The 27,797-nt window shown below is 38.6% G+C and overlaps 1 protein-coding gene across 1 annotated transcript in view; it reads left to right on the plus strand.

Moving 5' to 3' along the window:
- The window catches only part of ube2g2 (ubiquitin-conjugating enzyme E2G 2 (UBC7 homolog, yeast)), a 148,202-nt gene extending 133,651 nt beyond the window's left edge, over positions 1-14,551 (plus strand). Inside the window, exons 5-6 of the mRNA XM_028807495.2 lie at positions 9,832-9,972; positions 13,240-14,551. Of these exons, the coding sequence (XP_028663328.1) occupies positions 9,832-9,972; positions 13,240-13,352 (254 nt within the window). The 3' untranslated portion in view covers positions 13,353-14,551. The remainder of the gene's footprint in view (positions 1-9,831; positions 9,973-13,239) is intronic.
- Positions 14,552-27,797: the final 13,246 nt, after the last annotated feature.

Below are 27,797 nucleotides of genomic sequence, written 5' to 3' on the forward strand. Positions count from 1 at the left end.
CTTCAATGTGACCAGTTATCGACTGTGGTATTTGACTGTTTATTTGGTGCATACTTTGTTACTCACCAAAACTGCATTATGACACTACCATTTTACACCTCCTTTTTCCTTCACTTCAACGTAAGCCTCCTGATAAAATGAACAGGCACATAAAGCCTAGCTGCAACCAACAGAAATGGTCTCTCCAGCCTACATACTCACACCAACGCACAGAAGCAGAAACATCTACATTACGCCAGTCCAACCAGCACAGGTAGTATGCCTTATAACGCAAAGACAGCGTAGGACAAACCACAGAGCAAAATTATCTGAAGATCAGCGGCACGTAGACAGAGAATGAAAAATGAATTACACACACAGTGTTTCTGAAGAGCAGCGGCAAACTGCCAGACAACAAGAAGCATTACGACGGAAAAACTACAGGGATTCCTTAACACTGACAACTCAAAACAAGATTTTCCCTTTATATTACGGCATAGGCAATTCCCCATTCATTTAGCATATTGTATGACTATCACCAAGTCACAACGACTCATTTTGATAGGCCCTGTTTTTACCCATGGCCAGTGGTACTCTACATTTTCCAGAATTGCATTGAAACCCGGATTAAACATACAGGTACTTGTGGGTTACACACAGGGGAATATTTTTGCTGACAATAACATTTATGTTACAATTTGCATTTTCCGACAATTATTATAGACGTCAGTATACTACATTACCTTGCGGTCACACTTCACACATGCTGACTTGCATGTGCCCTGCATTCCCATTCTTATCCAATATGTTCTGTTAATCTGTTAATGTTAATGTCTTTGTACTGTAAATATACATGCTGTTGTAAGTGACTATAAAAACATCCCATACTAATATGTGACTATTCTATTACTGAGTCCTCTCACAAGTCACTACTTATTAAAATAATCTCCTTTCTTACTGTAATGGCTGATGTTCTTCTCTCCCTCATAATCATTTCATTAGTGCATTTTTGCAAGCACAATTTGCTAGTCAGAGGGCTAATAATGTATGCTGTTAAATAATGCTGTTTTCCTTGTTTCAATTCAGTGCATCAAAATATTTTCATCAAAAAAAAATTTTGTTGTCTTTCTTTTGGAAGAAATTCTCATAAACACTTTAAATACTAGTCCTTTTTCTTAGAAAAATTAACAGCTGTGTTCAGTTTTGGACAGGTGACTAATGATTATGTCCTTAACTATATGAGGACAGTGTGACTGCAGTGAGGTGTGCAGTTGGAATGACAGGCTTCTTCAAGGTGAGAGTGGGATTACATCAAGGATCGGCTCTGAGCCCTTTCCTGTTTGCAGTTGTGATGGACAGGTTGACAGATCAGGTCAGACAAGAGTCTCCATAGATTATGATCGAGGATGACACTCTGATCTGTAATGAGAGTAGATAGCAGGTTGAGACCAACCTGGGGATGTGGAGTTATGCACTGAAGAGAAGGGGAATGAAAGTCAGTAGGAGTAAGACAGTACATGTGCATAAATGAAAGGGAAGATGGTGAAAGGGTGCAAATGCAAGGAGTAGAGGTGGTGAAAGTAGACAAATTCAGAAACTTTGGTTCAACAGTCTAAAGCAACAGAGAGTTGCGGGCAGGGTGGACTGGGGTGGAGATGAGTGGCAGGAATGATTTCTGATAGAAGTGTGCCTGCAAAAGAGAGAAGGAAAATGTATAAAACGATAGTGATACCAGCTGTGTTATATGGGTTGGAGGCGGTGGCACGGGTGAAGAAACAGGGCAGAGCTGGAAGTGGCAAAGTTGAAGTTGCTACGATTTTCACTCAGAGTAACGAGGGTAGACATGGTTAGGAATGAATATATTAGAGGGACTACACTAGAATGACAATTTGAAGAACAAATGAGAAGGATAGATTGAGATGGTTTGGGCATGTGCACAGGAGAAGATGAGGGGTACAGGATAAGGATATTGAGGATGTAACCAGAAGGTAAGAGGAAAGCCAAAGAGGAGTTTTATGGATGTAGTGAAGGGAGGACATAAAGGCAATCAGTGTGGCAGAAAATTATGTAAAAAATGATGATAGATGGAAATGGATGATCTGCTGTGGCAACCAATAATGGGAACAGCTCAAAGTAGAAGTTGTTAGACTAAATTAAACAGCTTATGGCGCTCTGTTTCATAAACCTGCATCATAGCAGCCAAGAGTGGAACAAACACTACTGGAAACTAAAGAAAGCCAAAGTTATGTGTTATACCTTATCACATGTCTTAGTAAAAGTCTAATATAATTATATTTAGTGGTGGTGGTGCACCAGTGAGGAACATTAAATCATATCAATTAACCAAAAATGTATTCTTACCTTTGAACAAGGCTACTTGGAAGTGAAATTTATTTGTCCACCTTCTTCATGCAAAAGATGTCTGTTACTAAATTGTAGAAACCATTATTCATGGCCTTCAGCTGCATAGATCTGTCTTTCCCGATAGAATGGCCAAGAATGAGAGCTTGGTGTGCTCAGTTACTGTGGTGACTTTAAGTCTTGATATGTTTTAAGGTAGAAAAGCCCACTCCACTAATGCTGTAGTAGCTGGGGTTATTCAGACTAGCTTCTGTATTTTTTTTTTTTGTCTCTGGAATGATCTGTTCCATGTCGTGTTCAGTCACAAAAGCAAGAAGCTGCCCAGGTGGTTTTTGTCCTTGACCTTGTGGGATCTGTGTAGGTTTATATTTTGCATGTTTAAAACTCTTGACATGAGTTTGAAATAAAATTGTCACTGTTGGACTGCTTTGTTGCTTTTTTTCAGTTACAGAAAAAAACACATTTTCAAACAGAGAGAAGTCAGAAATGCTGAATCAACTGTAGTCACGCACAAGTCTCATATCTGATGGTAATAAAAACCTTTATAAATGATGATTACATGATGCAATGGACATAACCCATCTGATATGCTTACCTTGTGCATTGTGCAGCCCTGTCCCCCTATTGGGGGGAAAGCTGTCTACAGGATGCACTTGAATTCTTTTAAGTTCAAGAAGACACAAATGAACCTGAACTCCTTTGAAAATTAAGTTTGTCTTTTGTTTTAAATTTTTTTGTGCAACTTGGCACTGAATTTAAGACAATTAATAGAATTAAATATCACACTTGTAAATTTTCTTGCAGACAGTGAGTGGCATCGCTAGCAGAAAGTTTGAATTCAAAATGGCTTGGCCCCCCATAAACCCATTGCATGTGCGAGCTACAGAAAACCAGAAAGAGAGCAATACAGTGGGACATACAAGGGACTCATGTAGCCAATCTATAATAGGAATCTATAATAGGGAGCGGGGAATCTATACTGATCCACGACTCATTAATTTTTATGAATGTTAATTTGTCCATAAAATCACAAAGTATTAGCATCTGTGAATCTGACAATTGGGGATGTCACAATTCATTAGCTGACAGATAGGGGCCATATCCACCAGCCAGAGACCACAACTTTGCCAGGTGTCGAATTAGACACTGGATTGGGGTTGGGTGATTGTGAGGGGCCTCTTAACCTCCAGAATCTTAAATGATGTGGGGCTGGAGCTGTACATTAACAGGAGGGATAAGTAGATGGTATAGAAAAGGGAAGAGCTTTCACTGGCAGACTCTGAGCATGTGATGCAAGGGATCATATGCGTTATATTCTCAGGGTACTGTCCTTTTCAGCATTGGCTGCTACAACTGTGTGAGCAACACTAGTTACCACTTTATCCAGAATATGAGTGTGCTCATTAGATTAGTTGAAAAATAATTCTGTGTCTTAAACTGTCCATAAAAATATACTCTCTGATGAACTTTACTGGATAAGAAGGTGCTTAGCTACGTTTTTAAGCAAAATATTAAATGAAAACAGCTTCAAGAACATTGACCTTTGTAATTTTGCTTGTGATGCAATCTCAGGTCCTCCTTCATAGTCCTGAGCTAAAAATTTGGCTGCATAATTCTAGTTTTCCAAAACATGTAGTGCATTTGTTCACATCATCACTTACTAAATATAATTTCATAATCTTACAGTTGAATACACATCCTAAAACTGCAGACACAAGGACTCTAATGGTTATACCAGGTAGTCTCTGACTCAGCAGCATTACATAGCACAAATGTAATCCCTTTTTTTCTTTGTTAATATCATTTACCAGCACGTCAACAGCTGCCTCTATCAAATCTTTCCTAATTTCATTTGAAGCTCCCAAAAACAATTCAGAAGTGTAACGGTCAAATGTTCACAATATCTCACTTTTTTTTTTACTTTCATATTATGTGTATTGATATTGAGACTTCATTGCTTATTTAGTGCCAAGTCAATCTGAGAATTCCTAAATGTTTTTAGTTGTAACTGACTGGAATTTATAATATATATTTTTTTTATGCTTTCAGAGTACTATTGGTAAATTGTTTAGGTCATAGAGCCCATTTTTGACTATACGCTCTGGTTGGGTGAAAACCAGGAAAGCAGAATAGCATGCTGCTTTCCGAGCATCTTGCCAGTCCAATACCATTCAGTTGTAAGAGTTTTTGGAATTCTCTGATATTTTCTTAGGTGTGGATCTTTGAGTTGGTACGTTGGTCACCCACTATTTATTATATCTAACTTTTCCTCAAAAGAAAATGTGTAATTTTTTTTTTAACACTCGGCATTGTAGTAGCAACAGTTGCTAACAGTTGGACAATGAGCAGGTCAGCAGGATCATTCATATGGGTGTCAGACAGGACATAGCACGTTAATCCAAGTGGGTGTATGTCTCAAAGGCCATAAAACATTGATTTTTGTCTACTGTTATATTAATGAACATGCCAATTTTCCATAGCCTTAAAACTGGGAGACAGTACAGAATAGTGGGACTGTTCAAGTATGCATCAGACAGATATAGCATAGCAAATCAACTTGGGGTATATGGAAAATAACAAAACATACTTTTTGACTGTTATTTATGAATATGCCAGTTGTTTGCCCAGAACAAATTTTATGAAAGCATTTAATTCACTTAAGAAGGTCATGAAATCAGAAGATACCACTACTTTCCCCTGGCATTAGAAGGCAAACTAAAGCAAATTTGAAAATAAATAAATCAATTTTTGAATCATTGAAACAGGAAGGCAGTGCATACCCTGTTTACTCTGACATCATGCCATAATTTTACTAATTGTCCCCTTCTTCCTCAGTTAATGACACTGCTTATTTTGTTTCTGCTAGAAATATATATATTTTATTTGTTTTTTATATTAAAATTGTAGTAATTCGGCAGCACTCGCCTTGACCTGAAAAAAACAGGTATAAAAGAATTAGGGTTTTGTGGTGAATAAATTATTAATATTTACAGTCTCAAGGATGGTATATGGGATTATGCTTACTCTTTTCTGATACAATAACTTGTCCAGATGATGGGCACACAAGAGATTTAGAATAAAACCCTAAAGATTTATTAGACTGTAATGGAGAGTCTACTGCAGACTTCTGAAGGTATTCCATAGTGTAGGAGAAGAGTTATCTGTAAGATTCACACTGGCATTGTTGATTTTACCAGTGCTACCGGATTACCAAAGGGGCACTATGTCTGACTATAATGGATGGAGCCCCATCTATTTCATAGCTTCAGATGTAACACTTGTATATTAATGAAAACAGATTACCTGCTTTGATGTGAAGTTGAAGACAAACTTGGCAGTTTAGTCTGGCTTTGAGCTAGAACACATTTAATTAATGTTTCTAATGTGATCTGAGGAAAAAGAACTTCATGACTACATACAGTTAGGTCCATAAATATTTGGACAGACAACTTTTTTCTAATTTTGGTTCTGTACATTACCACAATGAATTTTAAATAATTCAGTGGGGTGAACAAAACGATTCCATAAAAATATGAGGCAACTAAAGCATTTTTTTAACACAATCCCTTCATTTCAGGGGCTCAAAAGTAATTGGACAAATTAAATAACTGGAAATAAAATGTTCATTTCTAATACTTGGTTGAAAACCCTTTGCTGGCAATGACAGCCTGAAGTCTTGAACTCATGGACATCACCAGATGCCGGGTTTCCTCCTTTTTAATGCTCTGCCAGGCCTTCACTGCAGCGGCTTTCAGTTGCTGTTTGTTTGTGGGCCTTTCTGTCTGAAGTTTAGTCTTCAACAAGTGAAATGCATGCTCAATTGGGTTAAGATCAGGTGACTGACTTGGCCATTCAAGAATTTTCCACTTCTTTGCTTTAATAAACTCTTGGGTTGCTTTGGCTGTATATTTTGGGTCATTGTCCATCTGTATCATGAAATGCCACCCAATCAATTTGACTGCATCAGACAGTATGCCTCCACTGTGTTTCACAGATTATGTGGTATGCTTTGGATAATGAGCTGTTCCACGCCTTCTCCATACTTTTTTCATTCTGGTAGAGGTTGATCTTGGTTTCATCTGTCCAAAGAATGTTTTTCCAGAACTGTGCTGGCTTTTTTAGATGTTCTTTAGCAAAGTCCAATGTAGCCTTTCTATTCTTTAGGCTTATGAGTGGCTTGCACCTTGCAGTGCACCCTCTGTATTTACTTTCATGCAGTCTTCTCTTTATGGTAGACTTGGATATCGATACGCCTACCCCCTGGAGAGTGTTGTTCACTTGGTTGGCTGTTGTGAAGGGGTTTCTCTTCACCATGGAAATGATTCTGTGATCATCCACCACTTTTGTCTTCCGTGGACGTCCAGGTCTTTTTGCGATACTGAGTTCACGAGTGCTTGCTTTCTTTCTCAGGATGTACCAAACTGTAGATTTTGCCACTTGTAATATTGTAGCAATTTCTCGGATGGGTTTTTTCTGTTTTCACAGCTTAAGGATGGCTTCTTTCACCTGCATGGAGAGCTCCTTTGACCGCATGTTGTCTATTCACAGCAAAATCTTCCACATGCAAGCACCACACCTCAAATCAACTCCAGGCCTTTTATCTGCTTAATTGATAATGACATAACGATGGACTTGCCCACACCTGCCCATGAAATAGCCTTTGAGTCAATTGTCCAATTACTTCTGAGCCCCTGAAATGAAGGGATTGTGTTAAAAAATGCTTTAGTTGCCTCACATTTTTATGCAATCGTTTTGTTCACCCCACTGAATTAAAGCTGAAAGTCTGCACTTCAACTGCATCTGAGTTGTTTCATTTAAAATTCATTGTGGTAATGTACAGAACCAAAATTAGAAAAAAGTTGTCTCTGTCCAAATATGTATGGACCTAACTGTATATAAAACAGACCTAGACAAAGTCCAGATTTTGACAATATTTAAAAACACAAGGAACCATGCAGCAAATACAAATGTCTTGCCACCATCTTGTTCTTATTGTAATTTTTTGTCAGTTTAGCCAAATGTGTTGTTTTCTGAAAATAGTATGAAATTGCTAAATTAATTTTATTAAATTTGTGTAAAATATGGTTTAATTAAAATTTAATACCTGTTAGGATGGATGTAAGACATTAACAGTTTCATTCTGTCGTGCACTTGCACACACATTTGCTCACGCATCCAGGTCAATTTAGAATCACCACTTAAACTAAGCATTGAATCTTTGAGATGTTGGGAGTGATCAAAATAGTGGTGGTGAATCTTAGATACTAAGCCTCATGAAAATTTTAAAAAGATTTCTAAAACTCTCTTGAAAGTTATTTCAGTTTATTTTTATTAAGCATACTCCCACTTGTAAGCCCATCATACTATGCAACAGTGTATTACAATTGTGTATTTTTTCACAGTATATAAGTGAAAGTTCAGATATATTTTCTTAATTACATATCCTAAGGGCAACAGACTTTGAAAGAAAAGAATTTGCCTCAGTACTGAAAAGTGAGGGATGACTCTTGGGGTGTGTTCCCTTGTGTAACTGTAGGGAGGAATGAAGGAAGTAATGTCTTCAGATTATAGTGATGTTTAAATTCAAGTGCAGCTTTAGAAAAATATCTTATGTGTATAACGCAAAAATAAAATTTGATGAAGTTGTCTTCATAAACATTTCTTGTTTTAAATAGCACATTTCTGCACCATTATTTTATATAGCTTTTGGTTATATGTGTATTACTTAGCTCCTACTCAGATTGCCTTTCAGGCTCCTTGTTTTATTGAGAATGGCTGGATGGCTCATGGTGTGCTTATACAATAATACCAGAAATGTGAAGGTGTTTTAAGGAAGAAATTTGTCCATGATTTGCATATAGCCTCTCATTTTCTGCTGGTAAAGTCATTTGCTATGACTACTATGAAAAAAATAAGCATTTACCTTACTACAAACTCAATTTGTGCAGTTGTGTTCAATGATGTGTAGTGTAGAGAAGTTTGTGTTTAATGTCACCTATGAAAATGCAGATTCTTCAAGTTACTCCATAAAGCCATGAAACTCAAAACCTGAAAAAACTGGTATAAAAAAATCAAGAAATCACTCAGTTCAAGCCACTTTGTTTATAACTGTAAAGGGCAAACAAGTGGCAATATTACAAAACAAGAAGTTTCAAAGTGTGCTGCAGGAAGTGAGTAAAAGAAAAAGAGAAAACTTAGATTGTCTAAATTTACAAGTTTTCTCAAAGAAAAACATTTATATGGGATATGTCAGAGGTTGCATGGTATATAGGAGTGTGGAGACTGGCTCGGACACAGACAGGCAGACACGCTCATGTCACCCAACACACGTTTATTTATAATACGTATTATGTACAAATGTCCATAAGTGCCACAAACCCCAAAGTCCAGGCCAACCACTCTGCCTCTTCAGAAGGCCTCCTCTCTTTCTAGCACTTTGTCCTGCTTCCACCCGGCGGCCCCTTTTATCCGTACCCGGATGTGTTCCAGGTGTGCACCGGCAATCCCGCGGACACGCCCCAGTGTGGCGGAAATGCCGGCTGTCCTCCCGGAAGCACTGCGGGTGTTCCCTCTCTTCTTCCCCCCAGCACTTCCTGGTGTGGCGAAAGTACTGGGGTCCAGGGTCCTTCAGGCAGGGGGACGCCCCCTGGCGGTGACCATGGGCCCCTACAGGGTTTGGCTTCCAAGCCCTGTACCTGTGGCCCCCAATACAACCAGGGCGGACGCCCCCTCGCGGTCTGGAGGAGGAATGAGCCCTCCTCCTGTCTTCCTGGGCGTCCCGGACGGGGTGCCACAGGAGTTAGATGTAGATAGACACATGTATCTTGTTAAGGTGGAGCATTAAACAAAGTTTAAAAATGAGAATGTGGACACGCAGAGGTTTAGTGATGGAGAATAATACAGTGACTTTTATTATCCACATTAATACCTGTTCTAAGCTAAGTAATATAATCAGAAAGGTGCTGAGGTTGTTTTGGCGTATGAAGTAAAAGGCAGTGAATGTCTGGATGAGACAAGACTTAAACAGAGACTGATGAAGGAGTGGGGGGAAAAAGTAGTAGTTAATGGCATAAGGAGGTGATGTGAATATACAGAATTATTAAAAGTTGACAAAAGAGTTTTGGAGAGCAATTGGCTACTCTGAGTAAACACAGATAGTTGCTATTAAACCAGTTGTTCTTGTTGCTGTTAGTAGGTACTTACTAAAGAATGTATCAATTTATTGAGTTCTCTTTTTAGTTATCTACCATATATTGTAATGCAATTAGACTTTTTCACATATTTATTCCAAAAAAACATGGAGAGCCTTAAAATACAATGCTTAAAATGAGTAAATGGTAAAAATGTGCTTTGTGATACTTATTTGATTTTTCTGTTAGTAATGTTTTTACAATGCAAATTTTGTCTAGCAAATAATTATTTTATAATGATTATTATAATTTCATCATTTTTCTTCAACTGTTGGTTTCTTGTCTTTTTTCTGTTTTTTAGTCTATCCAGATGGCAGAGTATGTATCTCTATTCTTCATGCTCCAGGAGATGATCCAATGGGTTATGAAAGCAGTGCAGAAAGATGGAGTCCTGTTCAAAGTGTCGAAAAGATACTTCTTTCTGTAGTCAGCATGCTAGCAGGTCAGTTTATTTGCTTAAGAGTTTAGTTGTGCTCAGATTTTTTTACTCCCTATGTTCTTCATCTAGGCATTAAAATAGTGTTTTGGAAGACCTTTAACTGCTGCTGATATATTTTGTAATTCCCTGTAGCCACCCTGCCTTACAACATAATGTAATAGTTTTGAATTAGTTTTTTATCAAAAGTAATGGAACAGAAATACAGAAACCAAGATTTTTTTTCCATATAACAAACAGTATGTTTCTCAAATGGATTACCTGCATGTTTTCCTAATAATATATGCAAAATGTAACAACAGAACCATTGACATGCAGCATTCCTGTGACAAGAATTTAATACTGAACCACTGAGACCGAAATATGCAGCTTTTATAGAATCAGTTAGGAAACATTGCAGACAGTCAGTAGTAAAAGTAAATAATTTAAATAATACATAATTTAGGCAGCAGGGTGTTACAGTGACTAGCTCTGCTGCCATATGGCTTTATAGACCAGCATTCAAGTCCTGACCCCAGTCATTGTCTGTAGACTTTGTAAAACCTCCCTATGACTGTGTTTTCACCTCTGGGCACAATGGTTTTCTTCCCACATCCCAAAGATGTGTGTTTTAGTGTCTAGTATGCTAATACTATTGCAAGATAAGAACTTCACAATGTGATCAAGGGAAGGTTTGGGGACAGGGAGTTTAGGACAGGCCAGGTTTAGAACTGTACATGGAGGAACAAACAGTAGTGTAAAAATAAAATACAAAATAAAATAAAAATGCATATTAATTCAAATTCTAACCCAATGTTTAAATGTAAAAGGAGTAACACATTAAAAATAGCTTGTATTAATGCTAGAAGTATCAGAAATGAATCAAATAACTTGGAGTTGTGTGTAGAAGAGCATAATTTTAATATTATAGCAATAAAGGAAATCTGGCTAAATAACAATGATGGGGATGACTATAGCATAGATGGATACACATTTTTTATGAAGGATAGACGGAACAGAAAAGGGGGTGGAGTTGTTGTTTATGTCAAACAGAATTTAAATGCAAGTCGTCTTCAGTTGGATAATGAGCCCCATCTTAATGAGGACATGCTATTTCGCCTGGAAAGCATTAGGGAAAGAGGCCTTATTTTAGGACTGTGTTATAGACTGCCCAAATGCAGACATTATTTTCAGCACACATCTTTTTAGGTTAAAGCAGTGCCTCCCCAACTTGCTGTTTGTTACTGGTCATATGTGTTGTAAAATGTTTTGAACAGATCTCAGATAAACAAAAACCTGATCCGTCTGTGTTACCATTTTAACATTTTCAGCCTGTGGTATAAAGTATAAAAATGTTTTTTCACACAAGAACTGCAGCTTGCTTCACAGTATTTTTACATTTTATTTAATTTTCACCTGGACAGAATACATGTGTGTAAATGAGAGGGAGGTCAGAGGAATGGTGAGGATACAGGGAGTAGAGTTGGTAAAGGTAGATGAGTTTAAATACTTGGGATCAAGAATTCAGAGTAACAGGGATTGTGAAAGAGAGGTGAAAAAGAGAGTGCAGGCAGGGTGGAATGGGTGGAGAAGAGTGTCAGGAGTGGTTTACGACAGACTGGTATCAGCAAGGGTGAAAGGGAAGGTCTACAGGATGGTAGTGAGACCAGCTATGTTATATGGGTTAGAGACGGTGGCACTGAACAGAAAGCAGGAGACAGCTGGAGGTGGCAGAATTAAAGATGTTAAGAATTGCTCTGGGTGTGATGAAGTTGGACAGGGTTAGAAATGAGTATATTAGAGGGTCAGCTCAGGTTGGACGGTTGGGAGACAAAGTCAGAGAGGCGAGATTGCGTTGTTTTGGACATGTGCAGAGGAGAGATGCTGGGTAAGGATAGAGCTGCCAGGCAAGAGGAAAAGAAGAAGGCCTAAGAGAAGGTTTATGGATGTGGTGAGAGAGGACATGCAGGTGGTGGGTGTAACAAAGCAAGATGGAGAAGACAGGATGATATGGAGGAAGATGGCAACTGATGTGGCAACCCCTAACAGGAGCAGCTGAAAGAAGATGATTTAATTTTCACCTGGACTGGTCATTACTTTTGAAATCATAACAGCTTGTGACAGAACAGTGAAGTAAAAGTGTGTCCCCGGTTAGTTTAAAAGAAATGCCATGTCATATTCTGTTTACTTCCACCTTTATTACCAACTTTTGAATGCACTTTTTAAATATTTTGCCTGTTTTGCCTGTAGCACACTTACATCAGGAGGGCATTTGCTTAATTTGCATTAACAGATTATCTACATCTACATTTTTTTTTAAAATTTGCTTATTAATTATATATTCATACCTTTATCTTCAATGTGTGAGCTGCTTACTAAATATGTAGTGATAGCAAGAAAAAATTTTAATCTCCTGTTTTCATACAGAGCCAGAGGAAGCAGTCTATGATATAATACGTCGTAATGGAGACCCATTCTTTCCAATGGCAAACAATGTTAAAACAACCATGGCGAGAAGAAAACTATTCTAATGTTACTCATGTCACATAACCAACATATCCATTATCCAGCTGAATACTCAAAACATGCAAAATGCATGCATTTTGTGCTAAAATATTGCATTTCCAGAAAAATCAGCATAGAATGTAAACAGGAAAGGCCCATTCCCATAATTTTGTGCTTTTGGAATGAAGTCTCTCCTCTCCTTCTCATTCATTAGTCAAGAGCCCTGCCTCCATTCAATGCTGATTTTTCAGGAAGTATTAATGATATTTAAGCAAATAATAAATCTGTTTTGCACATTTTGACCAAACAGCAGACCTGTTGATTATGTGGCACGAGTAACATGACAGTGTTTTTCTTCTTTCAATAAATCTGAAACATAGCAGGACTTTTATGTTTAATTTTATCATTAACTGTTTTCTCTTGTTCTGTATGAAAGCATAAGATTACAAATTTATCTTGGACTTCACTACAAACTACATGTAAAAAATATCCCTTTGAGTGTTCCTTTAACGGTCAAAGCTTATAAGTAAACATTCAGGCACTAAAAGAGAGGGATGACATAATAACAGTTTAATTCAGTGGATTAATTGAATTGCAAAGAAGTAGGAAATGATGATGATGATGAAGAAGTCATCCTAGGAAAGCAGTTTGAGTCAACTGTTTAAAATCCTTCAACTGATTGTGACTTAAATACTTGTAACTTTTCTTACTGTAGTCTGGCTGGATGATGAAAGCTCATACTTGTATTTTGTATTGGTAACGTTTGTAACCGTCTTCTTTCTATTACAGAACCAAATGATGAGAGTGGAGCCAATGTAGATGCCTCAAAGATGTGGCGTGAGGACAGAGATCAGTTTTTCAAAATTGCTCAACAAATTGTACGAAAATCCCTTGGACTTTAACTGCGACTTTACAATCTCTGAATAATGGACTTTAAATTCTGGAAAGATAAACAAGATACACAGTTTAAAATGCATGGTTGAAAAACAGATTATCATTATTTTCTTTAATCAGTATTTTTATTAATATTGTATTTTTGGCTGGATGGCTGCTATGGATGCTGTAAGCGTTCAGTTTTGTAGAATATTAGTTCCTTCATAGATTATGATTTTTTTTCCAAAACTACACTGTTGATGTGTAATTGATACAAATATTTATTTATTATAGCCTTCATTATAACATGCAATAAGGGAAAGACGATAAACTGTTATTCTGGCCAGATTTTAAATTCATCATTTACAATATTGTTGCATTTAAGATTCTCAAACAAAATGTCAATTGTGCATATCTTAAACGCATGAAGCCTTAGCAATATATTTTATTGGTTTTATTTTTATTGTGAATCCAGACCCTTCTATGTCCTAAATATGCCTTTGGGATAAATAAGGTTTTTCCTTTGAGGCAATATTATGTGAAAACTATTTTTGAAAAAATTCTGATTTGGCTCGAGTTTTGCACACTGTATTTACTAAGTAAAATTGTTTTGGTGGGAGAGGAATTCTTCTTAATGTTAGAAGTGGGTCATATAATAAAATTTATCCTTATTTCAAATCAATGCTATATTTCAAATTTTCCCTACTTAATGTATACTTTTACAGTTTTTTATGAGAAATACTTTTTGAATGATACTTTACAGTTTTGTCACAGCAATGTCAATATCATTTCTTCAGACTGTAATATATTGTATTCTTAAGTTCAGAATATCTTTTGTAAGCTGACAGCTGCAACCTTATAAATGAAACTTATTACTGATCAGACATTAAGAAAGACCAATCATTCAAACTAAATTGATATTTAAAAAAAATAAACAGTATTTTGAAGTGTATGTGGAAAGTCTGATCATGGCCAAGCTGCAGCCATCCCAATAAGCATGTCAAAATATTCATATTCTATTGGTAGACGCTAAATGTACATCAGAATAAGTGTATTTATAATCATGAGTAAGTAGCTGATCATTAGTCCGGAATATTATTTTTTTAATTATAATGTATTTTATTGTATTTGATATTGTGGAATGTATTGCCATTGGAGTTTATAATATTAATTGAAAATAATGCTTTAAAGGTATTACATAGATTCATAAACTGATTATGTGTAGCTACTTCATCCTGGTCCGTTCCTTTGTGTTTCACACAGTGTTCTTTATTTGCGAGTAACTAACAGTACAGTATGTATAGTAATCTTGTAGCTGGAATGTGAGTCTTGAATGCAGTGGTTGCACAGCTATCCATAAGCTGCAGAGTCCTGGGTTCTAATCTCAGCCGAAGTAGTTTCTATGTAGAATCTGCATGTTTTCTAGGTGTTTTTTTCTGATTATTTGGATTTACTCTCACCTCTTAAGCTGGCCCAGTTTCATTAACTGTGGGTTTGTGAGAGTGAGGATACCGTAGAGCAGGGGTCTCCAACCTTTTTCCCCCTGAGAGCTACTTTTACAAAATGAAAATGGCCGAGAACTACTCATGTTTTCTAACATTTATTCTCATAGCTTATTTCAACCCAAACAAACTGAATAAGCTTGTTTTGCCTGAACATTTACAAAATGTTGGTTGTCCACAAATCACATTTTGCATTAAAACATCATGAAAAATATTTAGTTCACCTGCAAGTGCATTTTGTATGTCTGTATGCATTTTCTAGTGTATCTCACAGTATTGAATTAAAACGTGAATGATGTCAAAACAATACAATTCCAAATACACAGATATTACTTATTCATTTCTCATTTTGTTCCATGTCACTGTTTCACTTCACAAGAGTATTTACATGTCCAGTTGCATGTGTGATGTGATTTTTAGTTAGTGAGATGACTGGCACTGCATGGAGTCAACAAGAGAGGTGTATGGTGGAGTGTAGTCACTTAGGTTCACTCTTATGGAGTCATTTAAATGTTCATCTGTCAGTCTTGTTCTGAACTTCGATTTTATGACATTCATGTCAGAAAAGGCAGACTGTTTGTAGACCCAAATAAAGCAGACATTTTCAGAGCTGCTTGGTGAAAATTCTTATAGTTATCTGGCTCTACTAAGCTCCAGAAATGCTGAGAATGCCGGTGAGACTTTAACTGCACATTATTTTGAAGGTTTACTAAAATATATAATATATAAAATCCAATGTCTGTATGTCTGTCCGCTTTTCATAAGAGAACTACTTAATGGATTTAGATCCATTTTTTTTCTATAATTTGCTTGAACAGTCCGGTTGAATTTGTGACTTCTCTCATTTCACTATATATCATAGTTCGCTTGCAGTACCGATTTATTAGCACGAATCCAAGTGAGACCCAGAGGTAAGGGGGGCGGGGCCCTCCTCACTCACGCTGCAGCCTTGGGGCATGTTCCTTACCCCCTCTTAGCTAGCGAACGAGAGAACAATTGAATTCAACTTTGTTTGATATTTAAAATAAAGTATTACTTAGGTCTTGATGAGTTTGAGCCTGGATATTCTCTTAAGTGTATGCCACATTGAAAAGATAGATTGCATTTCAGATTGTGGATCATGATTTTGTGTTAAAAGGATCGTGATATGATTTTTTGGAAAGATCGCCCACCCCTAATTTGACTAATCAAGTTTTCAAATTTATGTAGGATTTATTAACCCTTTGGCGAGCTACTTGGAAAGAGGTTGCGAGCTACTGGTAGCTCGCGAGCGACGTGCTGGAGACCCCTGCCGTAGAGTATAGCAAGTTGTATCTGAACCCTGTAACAGTCAGTTAATTGGTAAGGTGTGTGAATACATGTGATTTTTAATTTCTGTGAATACCATATTTTACACTCTATTTTAGGCAGTATCGCAGCATGTGCAAGTAAACACATGAAATAGCTGAGAAATAATAAGAATCTTTCACCTTATTGTTAGATATAGAGCATGTACTGTGTGTACATAATCAAGCAGGCATTGACAGAACAAATAAAAAAAGAAATACTTTGTAAGAACCCATAATAATCCAGGAGTTGTTTTAAGTTTACTTTTGATTTTATTACAGCACTGGAAAGAGCTTGAGCCAGCCTATATCAGCATTGAATACAAGTTAGGATCCATTCTTGAGAGTCACAGCAGCCTCTTGTTGTTGCACACATCTATACCCATTTAATTTGGGACACAATAGATAAATATTTTAACATACACTCACCAGCCACTTTGTTAAATTCACTTTGCTGGTACCAGGTTGAACCCCCTTTTCCTTTCAAACAGCCATAATTCTTCATGGTATAGATTCAACAAAGTATTGGAAACATTCCTCAGTGTTTTTGGTCCATTTTGACATGATATCATCACGCAGTTGTTGCAGAATTGTTGGCTACATATCCATGACATGACTCTCCTGTTCAATATCCCCCACACCATTACACCATCACCCCAGCCTGAACCGTTGATACAAGGCAGGATGGATCCATGCTTTCATGTTTTTGACGTGAAATTCTGACCATGCCATCTGAATGTAGCAGATATCAAGGCTCATCAGAACAGGCAACATTTTTCCAGTCTTCTATTGTCTGAAATTGTGTGAATTTTAGCCTCATTTGCCTGTTCTTCACACACAGGAGTGTGGTCACCTGTTGCTTTAGCCCATCTGCTTCAAAGTTTGACGTGTTGTGCATTCACAGATGCTCTTCTGAGTACCTTGGTTGTAACGACTGGTTATTTGAGTTATGTTGCCTCTCTATCAGCTCGAACCAGTCTGGCCATTCTCCTTTGACATCTGGAATCAACAAAGCATTTTTGCCCTGAGAACTGCCACTCACTGGATATTTTCCCTTTTATAGACCATTCCCTGTAAACCCTAAAGATGGTTGTGCGTGAAAATCCCAGTAGATCAGCAGTTTCTAACCAGCCTGTCTGACACCAACAACCATGCCACATTCAAAGTCACTTAAATCACCTTTCTTCCCCATTCTGATGCTTGGTTTGAACTTCAGCAGCTCATCTTGAAAGTGTCTACGTGGCTAAATGCATTAAGTTGCTGCCATGTGATTGGCTGATTAGATATTTGTATTAACAAGCAGTATTGTACCTAATGAAATGGCCAGTGAGTGTAATATGCACCTTTTTAGGATGTGAGAGGGAATCAGAGTGGCAGAAGAAAGCCCCTACAAAAGCACAGATAATTTGCAGGGTGGGTGAGGAAACTGAACCCCGAGTATGAAAGTGAAAAGATGGCATTGCTAATCACTGCATAAAAGCATACTAGATTTAAGTTTGGAGACGGAAAAGTAAAAGAAACTTAAACAGATGATGGGAAGAGACTGGATAGAATAATGGGGATACTACTTGCCTTAAAGACTGATCAGAGATGAAGATAAATCAGGATTCACTTTATTTACCAGGTACACTAAAGTGTACCAGGAATTTGTCTGGAGAGTACTGGTGCAACATACAAGGACAACACCGAATACAAAAGATAAATATAAGAAGATAATCTATAAAATATGACGCAGCATACAAGGGCAATACAAACAAATAAAGAGAGTAGGATTAAAATGTCCAGGCAGTCTAGTGTGCAGGTGTACATAGATACAGAGTACAAAATCAGACCTGATTAGTAAGAATAATTACACATGAGAAAAACTGTTTAGGTTACGTGTTGTTTTAGCTTTCACTGGATGAAGTCATTTGACAGAGGAAAATCTTTGGAACAGCTAATGACCTGGGCGAGTCAGATCAGCAATGATCTTTGCGGCCCTCATCCTTACCTTGGACTCGTATAGGACTTACGGTGTGTGGTAAGTTACAGCCTGTGATCTTTTCACAATTTTTGATGATGTGTTACAGATTGGCCTTAGCCTGAACAGAGGCAGCACCAAATGAAATGGTTATAGATGAGGTCAGAATGAACTCAGTGATGGCTGTGCAGAATTGGACTGATGTTACTTGAGGGAGATTGAATTTCCTCAACTGACACAAAGAACATTCTCCGATAGCCTTTCTTAATAATGCATATGATGTTATTGTCCTCTTGAGGTTTTGTGATGGCAGAGTGTCCAAAAACTTAATGTTTTCTGTCAGTCCAACAGCTTAGCCATTTATAGCAAGTGATAGGTGAGTAGGTGACTGTTTCCTGAAATCTATATTTGTCTGCTAAGTTTTTTGAATGTTGAGGTCCAAATTAATATGGCTGCAACACAATGTCTTGTCTGTATATGGACTCAATTGTTTGAAATGAGGCCTATTACTGTTATGTCATCTGAAAATTGAAGACGTTTGGCAGACAAATCACCAGAGGTACAGTCATTTGTATAAAATGAGAAGAATAGTGGGGAAAGGGCACATCCCTGCACCAGGACTAAAGATTAATTGGTCAGACATGTGCATACCAAACCTCACATACTGCTTCCTATCAGTAAGAAAGTATGTGATCCAATGGCAGATTGAACTAGGCAGGTTGTTTGTCTTAGACTCAAAGTCTTCATCTTCATCATGGAACTTCCTGAGTCAGCCACTTTGTGTCCCACTGAGCAATGTGTCACTGTTCAGCCTAACATCTCATGAATGTCTGATGGTGTGCCCATACCTGGCGATAACATTTATACTCCAAGGTACACGAAGTGCCACCACCGAATGCCAAGGGCATCAAAATGAATTACCATTTCATGCAGTTGCATGCATTGGAGGTCATTCCATGGTTAGGATCTCCCATCAAATATTAATCTAGCCTTTTGCAAGGTAGGCATTGAGGGTGTCATTGGACCACTTCCTCTAGCCACCCCACATTTTCTCATCTTGTATTTGTTGACAATTAAAGATTTTTATTGAAGTATAGGTGTCAGGCTTTCTGATGCAGTGGCCTGTCTGGAGTTGGTTCAACAAGGACACTGCTTCTCCATTTAATATGGAGAATCTTCTAGATGCAATACTGATGACAGGTATCATGATTTTATAAGGTGACAGCAGTAAGTAGAGCACATCTCCATACTGTACAAAACAGTAGTGATGTAAGTGGCATCATAGACAATTTGCTTGATTTCCTTTTAGAGATTGCAGTTCTTGAGTCAGAGGTCAAACCCTTGAGGTCAGTGAAAGCTACACTTTTGCAACTGCTCTCAGTGTGTCTGTTGTAACTGATAGACTACCAATGTTCATGCTGTCTTGGCAGTTACTTTGGATCCTCTGTCCTTGACAAGTGGAACCAAATGATTAAGGAACACACAGACAAGGAGTTTTCTGGTGGCCAAAAGTAGAATGATGCTATGGTAGTGAAGGATTTTGCGGGTTGGTGTCTGGCGGGCCCAGAGATGTGTGTTCTGGATCTGTCACTATATGCTGTTTAGGAGTTGCCTGAAGCGCTCTTTCTACCTTTGAAGGTTGGTAGCGACAACATTCAGGAGAGCTCTAACTTGGGATTCAAGACATTTCTTGCAAACCCAATTTTAACTTTTTTGTGTGTTTGAGATCCTGAATGGCCACCAACAATCATACCTCTGGCTGCCCATTGGAGAATTCACAGATATTCCGAGGGTTGGGTCCCACTTGGTTAATTGCTGTTGATAGTCAGCCTGTGGAGGGTGTATCAGAGAAATGCTGTTTACTTTGAATCATGACTATGTACTCATATTCAGACAAGTCTCAAGCCATAGTTTAAGAACCTATGTTATAGAGAAGAAAGATGTGCATGTTAGATGAGTGTGAATGATAATGGTCTGATGGTTTTTATATTTCACCACTGTGACACTACCTGTTCTATCCGGGAGGGCAGAACAATGGATGGACAATTGGAATAGGGAGGCATCCGAGCCGGGATTGTTTTCAGTTCCTTTCTCAGTGGGAAGGCAAAAGGAAATTTGGCACAGTTGGAGACTGCCTCCCATGGGCAGATTTTTCCCCCATACACTGGATGGCAGTATCCCTTCTGATAAGAACCAGGAATGACATCCACAGGGCAGCATGGGAGTTGTGTTCCCATAGGTCTACCCTGTTGGAAATCGGGGGGGAGCCCATCAGGGTGGGGAGCTGCCAGAAATAGACCATCCTGAGACCAGGCCCATTCTGCCTGATCCGGAAGTGCTTCCTGGAGACAATGGATTGACCCCTGGCAACTGCTGTGTAGGGTTTTAAGAGAGTCCTCCACTTTGCCTGGTTAGTCGTAGTTGAGAGAGGAGATAGACAACCGGGGAGTATTGGAGGAGAAAGAAGAGGAAGATTTGGATTTTTGTGGTGTGCTGTGCTGTGCTGAACTAAAGGCCTGTTATAGGTGCTTGTTTTGAATCCACGACTAATGTCTTTGGAGTTCTGTCTGGGGTTTAGGGTTCAGTGGCACCCCCTAGTGGCCAAAACATGTACACACACACGCATGCTTTCAAAGAAATCTATAAATGAAGGTAGCCAAAAACTTGTTTCACCTTACCAGACTAAATGCTAGAATGATAAAGAGAATGTGATGAACACACACAGACACAACAGATATGTAAGGGTCAACCTGCATAGAGACATTAAGCCACCACATACCAACCTGTCTGTCTGTGCAGCTTGTTCACTTCATATAGTGCCTTTCTTCTCCGTCTATCTATTATATAGTGCCCTTAGTCTGTTCAGCAGCCTTGACAAGAATGTTAAGCAGGTTTGTTAAATAATGTGAAATTCTTTCCCTATTCAGTTTTTTTTGTCCCTTAACAAATATTTGCTTGGTTTTTAGAGAGTATTTTTTGGGTAGTGGTGCTCCTTGCTCCTGTGAGTTAGAATAAGGCCATCATCTCTGTTGTGTGTCATAAAAGATGACTAAAGGGGGTTTGGGGTCTGAAAGACTATTCAGCCATAAACAGTACAAAATTGGGTGACAACAGAGAAAATGACTAGTTCAACCAGCACAGAGGGATAACTGACTTCTGGTCACTTCTTGCTTTTTTATCCACCCATTTTGTCCATCCACTTATCCAGGGAAGGGTTGTGAGGAAGCTAGCATTCTAGCAGGCTTCAGACACAAGGCAGGAACAGTCTCTGAACAGGACGCTAATCCATCACAGGGTGAACACACACACATATGCACGCTGGGGTCACTGATCGTTTATTTTTGTAGTTTTCCATGATAATTTGTAAACTTCTAAAATGTTAAAACTCTCCCAAAAGCTTTAGCATGAGTGGAAAAATGAACTTGTATAAAAAAAACAGTTAAAGCAGGAAAAGGTTTGATGAGAACTGATAGATTTTGTTATTATTTGCAGTGCTCTTTGCATTATTGCATGCCCTTTGAACAGATCATCAGACTCAAAACAAATCATCACACAGAGATACTGTATCAGGAAGCAGGAAAATAAATTGCAGATTGCCAAACTTCCCACTAAGACAGATTTCCAAGACTGAGGTAGCATGGTGAGTCCCATTGCAGAATAAACCCCCACATTCACTCACCGTATACTGTAAGGCTGATTTAGACTGCTAATTAAACAGACATGTCTGTTTTCAGAATGTGGTCAAAATCAAAATCTGTAAAGTGGGAGAAATTACAAACATGATAGAGGGGCCACCACAATATTACGTTCCGTGTCCCCCATAATTCGCCATTGTAGAGAGATCTCAATCTTGCATAAAATCCATCCATCCATTTTCCAACCCACTGAATCCTAACACAGGGTCACGGGGGTCTGCTGGAGCCAACACAGGGCACAAGGCAGGAACCAAACCCGGGCAGGGTGCCAACCCACCACAGGACACACACAAATACACCCACACACCAAGCGCACACTAGGGCCAATTTAGAATCTCCAATCCACCTAACCTGCATGTCTTTGGACTGTGGGAGGAAACCGGAGCACCCAGAGGAAACCCACACAGACACGGGGAGAACATGGAAACTCCACTCTCCTAACTGTGAGGCAGCAGCGCTGCCACTGTGCCGCCCTTCTTGTATAAATTGTTTGAACCAATTCAGAGTCACAAGAGCCCACCCTGGCAGCATTAGACAAGGCCCACTTCACACACTGGCCAAGTTAGCCTAACCTGCAGACGTAAAGAGACTGTGCAAACTTTACAGCGGGGCTTTTCTTTCTTTTGAATTTTCTTGCTTTATAGTCATTCCTGTGTGTGTTCAGACCAAAGTGTGTGTATATTTATTTACTTTCTTAACTATTTGTGTATTTATTTATTTAAAGAGCTTCTGTAAAGAGCCAGATATCTCATCTCAATTCTTTTTCTTTCTTTCTTTGAGAGGAGGATGTGTGGGAATTTAATCCAGGGCATCAGATCCATGAAGCCACAGCACTAGTAATGCCTTAAAAATGCCACATGAGAACACACTTCTAAAAACGTAGAAAAGGTCTGCACCTTTACTGAATTTTAGGATTTGGAAATTACTTGATTAATAAATGTTTAAGAATGACAGTGCTGTTGCTTGACAGGTTTGAATTATTTGCCATTTGTTTCAGGTTGATGTCAAGTCCTGCTTTTTAGCAGAAGGACAGGTTACCACAAATCCGTTAAGAGCACATTTGCCTGTCAGCAGAGATCTTATTTTAACTTTGCTCAGGATGCCTCCAGGGAAGCAACTAGGCAGGTAAAGATTATTAGAAAATTTTCTTGTTTTTTTTCCACCAGGCAGCTTAGTTAGGAGGGTCCTTCTCTTCCTGTCTTCACTTCACTTAGTAGACATTTTTAAGAGTTTTGCGGAAGTGATAAATTACATTTTGTGTATGTTTGACAATTCCAGTGCAGGTGCCTCCATTAAACTTTCAGAATTGTATCCTTCTGACAGGGTAAGATGGGCGTCCATTTGTTTGCACACAAGCTTTATTTTTTCCAGGTTCATGACATAGTTTGTTTGACTAGATGCTTGACTGAGCATTTTGAAGTGGGACACTGTGTAATGCTCTGGGACTCATCCCAGGTAGTAAAAAGTTATACATTTTAGCAACCGATATGAATGGCTTGCTTTAAATCATTTGTTGCAATTGTGTTTATCACATATGGTACAACGGTAAAAAAAAATATGCCAGCTCGTGATGCCTTTCCATATTGGGCTGCCATTTACTTGGGACATTTGCATGCTTCCCTGACCATCAAGAAGGCTTTCCTTCAGTAAGTCCAGAAATCTAAAGGAAATTATTCAGGCTGATTTATAGCTTTGCAGAATGCCTGAAATTGCACACCACATAAAGTAGGAAGAAGTAATATTTTGGTTTCCAATGTTGTTATAAACTGAGTTTTGACATCCCTGTGTCCCATTTTTGCACATTCTGCAATTTTTTAGATTGTTTTTTTCTATCCCCTTCTCTCTCTCCACTGATTTAATGGCTGTTTTCTGGATTCATACTGGTTGACCAGTTGCCTCCCAAATATTGGGGTATTAGAGCCACCATTGCTAAGGATGCCCTTTCTGACACAAATCTCTCTTAGTCACCTTTTACATCATTCAAAAGAGATGATGATGTTATTCTAATGCCACGTCACATGGGGTTTTTGTATCCCTTTATTGCTGTGACGGTTTTCGGGAAGGCAGTGTATTGCCGTCTTGTATTTGTTTTGTGTAACTGCTTCCATATTATTTATGACATCAACATCTGCTGCTAGTCAGGTGACTGGACATCATATTACAAGTTTAGTCATCATGTACAGCGGATTCACAATGTATTCAGATCCCTTTACATTCAGCACACTTTATTGTGTTGTAGATTTAATTTTAAATGGATAAATTTTCCATTTTTTAAATTAAATTACATGCAGTAAAACATAAAGAAAAAGTGAAAACATGTTTTCGGAAAGGTTTACAAATTTATTAGAAATTAAAAGTTTGAACCCTTAATTCAGCACTTTACAGAAGCCCCTTTGGCTGCAATTAGAGTCACATCTTCTTGGGATAAATCTCTACAAGCTTTGGATTTGAGCAATGTATCCCAATCTTCCTGGCAGATCCTCTCAATCTCCATTAGATTGGCTGGGAAGTGTCTGTAAGCTGCCATCTTCAGGACTCTGCACAGATGTTCTATGGGGTTTAAGTCTGGGTTTTGGCTGGACCACTCAAGAACAGTCAGAGACTTCTCCCGAAGCCACTCCAGCATTGTCTTGGCTGTGTGCTTTGCGCCATTGCCTTGCTAAAAGGTGAACCAACATCCCAGTATGAGGTCATGAGCACACTGGAGTATGTTTTCATTAAGGGCCTCTCTATATTTGCCTTCATTCATCCTTCCCTCAATTCTGACCAGTCTGCCTGTCCCTGCTGCTAGGAAGCACCCCCATAGCATAATGTTGCCACCGCCAAGCTTCAGAGTTGAGATGGTATTAGACTGGTGCGGAGCAGTGCCTGGTCCTTCAAAGACAGGAAAGTGCTTGGAGTTCTGTCCAAATATTTCAATATTTGTCTCATCAGACCAGATAATCTTTTTCTTCATTTACATTTATATTATTTCCTTGGCAGATTCCTTTATCCAAAGCAACTTACAGAAGAGGTAAACATAATTGAGTAACATTAGGCTAGGGCCTGTTTGTTCAGCAAGTGTAGTAGGACAGGTAACAAAAGTTGATTGCCACAAATGAAAAGATGTCCTATCTATCTATCTATCATTAAAAAAAAATCCTGGGAGACGGGACGTGATCGTCACATGAAGATCATGGAAGACACTTAAAAGACCCACTAGATGAAAGAGATTGGCCACGGTACGTCTCGCGGGGACCTTAAACATGAGACTTTGTGCCAAGAGAGTGACCCAGGACCGTCTCGCGGGGATGTAGAACATGAGATTCTTGCAAGACACGCCTTACTTATAACCAATATCAAATAAGACCACGGGCAGCAAAACACTCAGTCATGTAAAGGCTTTGAGCACACACAGATCCAGGGCTCTCAGTGCATATAAAGCGTATAAGGACAATACGTTATTGATGAAACATCGACGACTAAAAAAGAAGAAAGAGCAGCGGGGAGAAAAGAGACGCAAAAGCGTTGGAGAGAAAAAAATGCAAAAAAGAAAAAGAATAATCTAGGTGCAAATTCAGAAAAAAAGGAAACTAATTATCAGCCCGGAACAAGTGGAATTGAAAAAAAGCATGTCCAATCAGGCTCAGAATTAGAAGACAAAGAGTAAAAGACAAAAGTAGAACTTCATAATGATGTTCAAAACGTTGGCGCTATACACGTGCAGAGCAGGTTGGAGATTATGAAAGCAGTGGAATTCGAAAGGCTCAAAAAAAAAAAATGGTGCAGTACATACACATGTAGAGAAAGTTAAAGAATATGAAAGCAGGAAAATTAGAAACTATAAAAAGAAAGAAAGTAAAGATCGCAGTAGCGCAAACAAACAGAAATTATTACTCGAAAAAAGGGAAAATAATCATCACGGACCAGGGGCCTCATGTATAACGCCGTGCATAAAACTCACACTATAACATGGCGTACGGACAAAAGCGGAAATGTTCGTACGCACAAAAAAATCCCGATGCATAAATCTGTGCAAACTCCAACTTCCACGTTCTACCGCTACATAAATCCCAGTTGGCGTGAAAAGTAACACACGTGCACGCGCCTGCTGTCCCGCCCCATCTCCTCCCAGAATTATGCCTCTTTGAATATGCAAATCAATAAAAATAGCCCTTAATCTCAGTCTTCTATGAAAAGACAATGGCAAAAGCATGGGGGAAAATAGAAGAGTTTCAGTGAATACCAAGTGGAGGCAAAGAAAAACTTACTATTTGTTGGTATAAACAGTGATATAATCAACAAAAGGAAGCTGATCGAGTGACAGAGTTTCAGAGAAACTCAAAAGCTCAAGTTCACAAGTGCCCAAAATAATATAGAAGCGGTCAGATATCAAAGTCGCAGTGAAAAGGCGAGTCGTAGCCCACTGTCTGAGTGTCATATGAAAACTTATTAGGGTACAGAGAAAAGAAAAAAAATAAGGACACAGTGAGAAAAAAGCTTGAAATGCCAACTTTAATCTCGACATTTTCACTTCAGTCACGTAGTTTATTTTGTCATTAAAGCAGAACATCATAAACTTCATCTTTAAATCGTTTAATTTTCTAGTTTCTCAAATACCATCGTAACTAAAGTAGCACGTTAAATGCTTTGTTTTGTATGTGTTCTATGTGCTCTATGTGTGTGAATCCCTACGTGCTTCCTAAACGGACTTTCTCTTCCTCCGAAAGGGCACAGAATCCATTACATTCATGATATTACAGTAATCCCTCGCTATATCGCGCTTCGCCTTTCGCGGCTTCACTCCATCGCGGATTTTATATGTAAGCATATTTAAATATATATCGCAGATTTTTTGTTGGTTTGCGGATTTCTGCGGACAATGGATCTTTTAATTTCTGGTACATGCTTCCTCAGTTGGTTTGCCCAGTTGATTTCATACAAGGGACTCTATTGGCAGATGGCTGAGAAGCTACCCAACTTACTTTTCTCCGTCTCTCTCTTGCGCTGACTTTCTCTGATCCTGACGTAGGGGGATTGAGCAGGGGGGCTGTTCGCAAACCTAGACGATACGGACGCTCGTCTAAAAATGCTGAAAGATTATCTTCACGTTGCTACCTTCTGTGCTGCACAGTGCTTCGCATACTTAAAAGCTCGAAGGGCACGTATTGATTTGTGCTTGAAAAACAAACTAACTCTCTCTCTCTCTCTCTCTCTCTCTCTCTCTCTGCTCCTGATGGAGGGGGTGTGAGCTGCCGCCTTCAACAGCTTTGTGCCGCGGTGCTTCGCATACTTAAAAGGCAAACAGCCCCATTGATTTGTTTGCTTTTCTCTATCTCTCTGACATCTGCTCCTGACACGCACTCCTTTGAAGAGGAAGATAGATATGTTTGCATTCTTTTAATTGTGAGACGGAACTGTCATCTCTGTCTTGTCATGGAGCACAGTTTAAACTTTTGAAAAAGAGACAAATGTTTGTTTGCAGTGTTTGAATAACGTTCCTGTCTCTCTACAACCTCCTGTGTTTCTGCGCAAATCTGTGACCCAAGCATGACAATATAAAAATAACCATATAAACATATGGTTTCTACTTCGCGGATTTTCTTATTTCGCGGGTGGCTCTGGAACGCAACCCCCGCGATGGAGGAGGGATTACTGTACATCTCTCTGAATAATTAAAATACTGTGATGTATACTTGATATCATTTTCATGATGATAGGAATTAAAGCATGTTATTAAACATGGGAACACAGTGGTGCAGTGATAGTAACGAGCAGGCGCCTCGTCCACAGATTGTTCCTGCCTCCTGCAAGATGCTTGCTGCGCCAAGCGTGACCTTCGATGAAATAATGTATTGCAGCAGTACTGTCTATTTCAAACATACTAACCCCCAATTCCTGTCCTTCCTTTTTCTTTCTCCAAGTAACCAATCACCACAGAATCAGCTCTGTAATAGATGTTAAGCCAACTGTAAGCTTAGAACTCTGATTCTTAAAACTTTTAAGGAACATT

Source organism: Erpetoichthys calabaricus, chromosome 8 (genome assembly GCF_900747795.2).
Source record: "Erpetoichthys calabaricus chromosome 8, fErpCal1.3, whole genome shotgun sequence".
Classification (NCBI taxonomy): domain Eukaryota; kingdom Metazoa; phylum Chordata; class Cladistia; order Polypteriformes; family Polypteridae; genus Erpetoichthys; species Erpetoichthys calabaricus.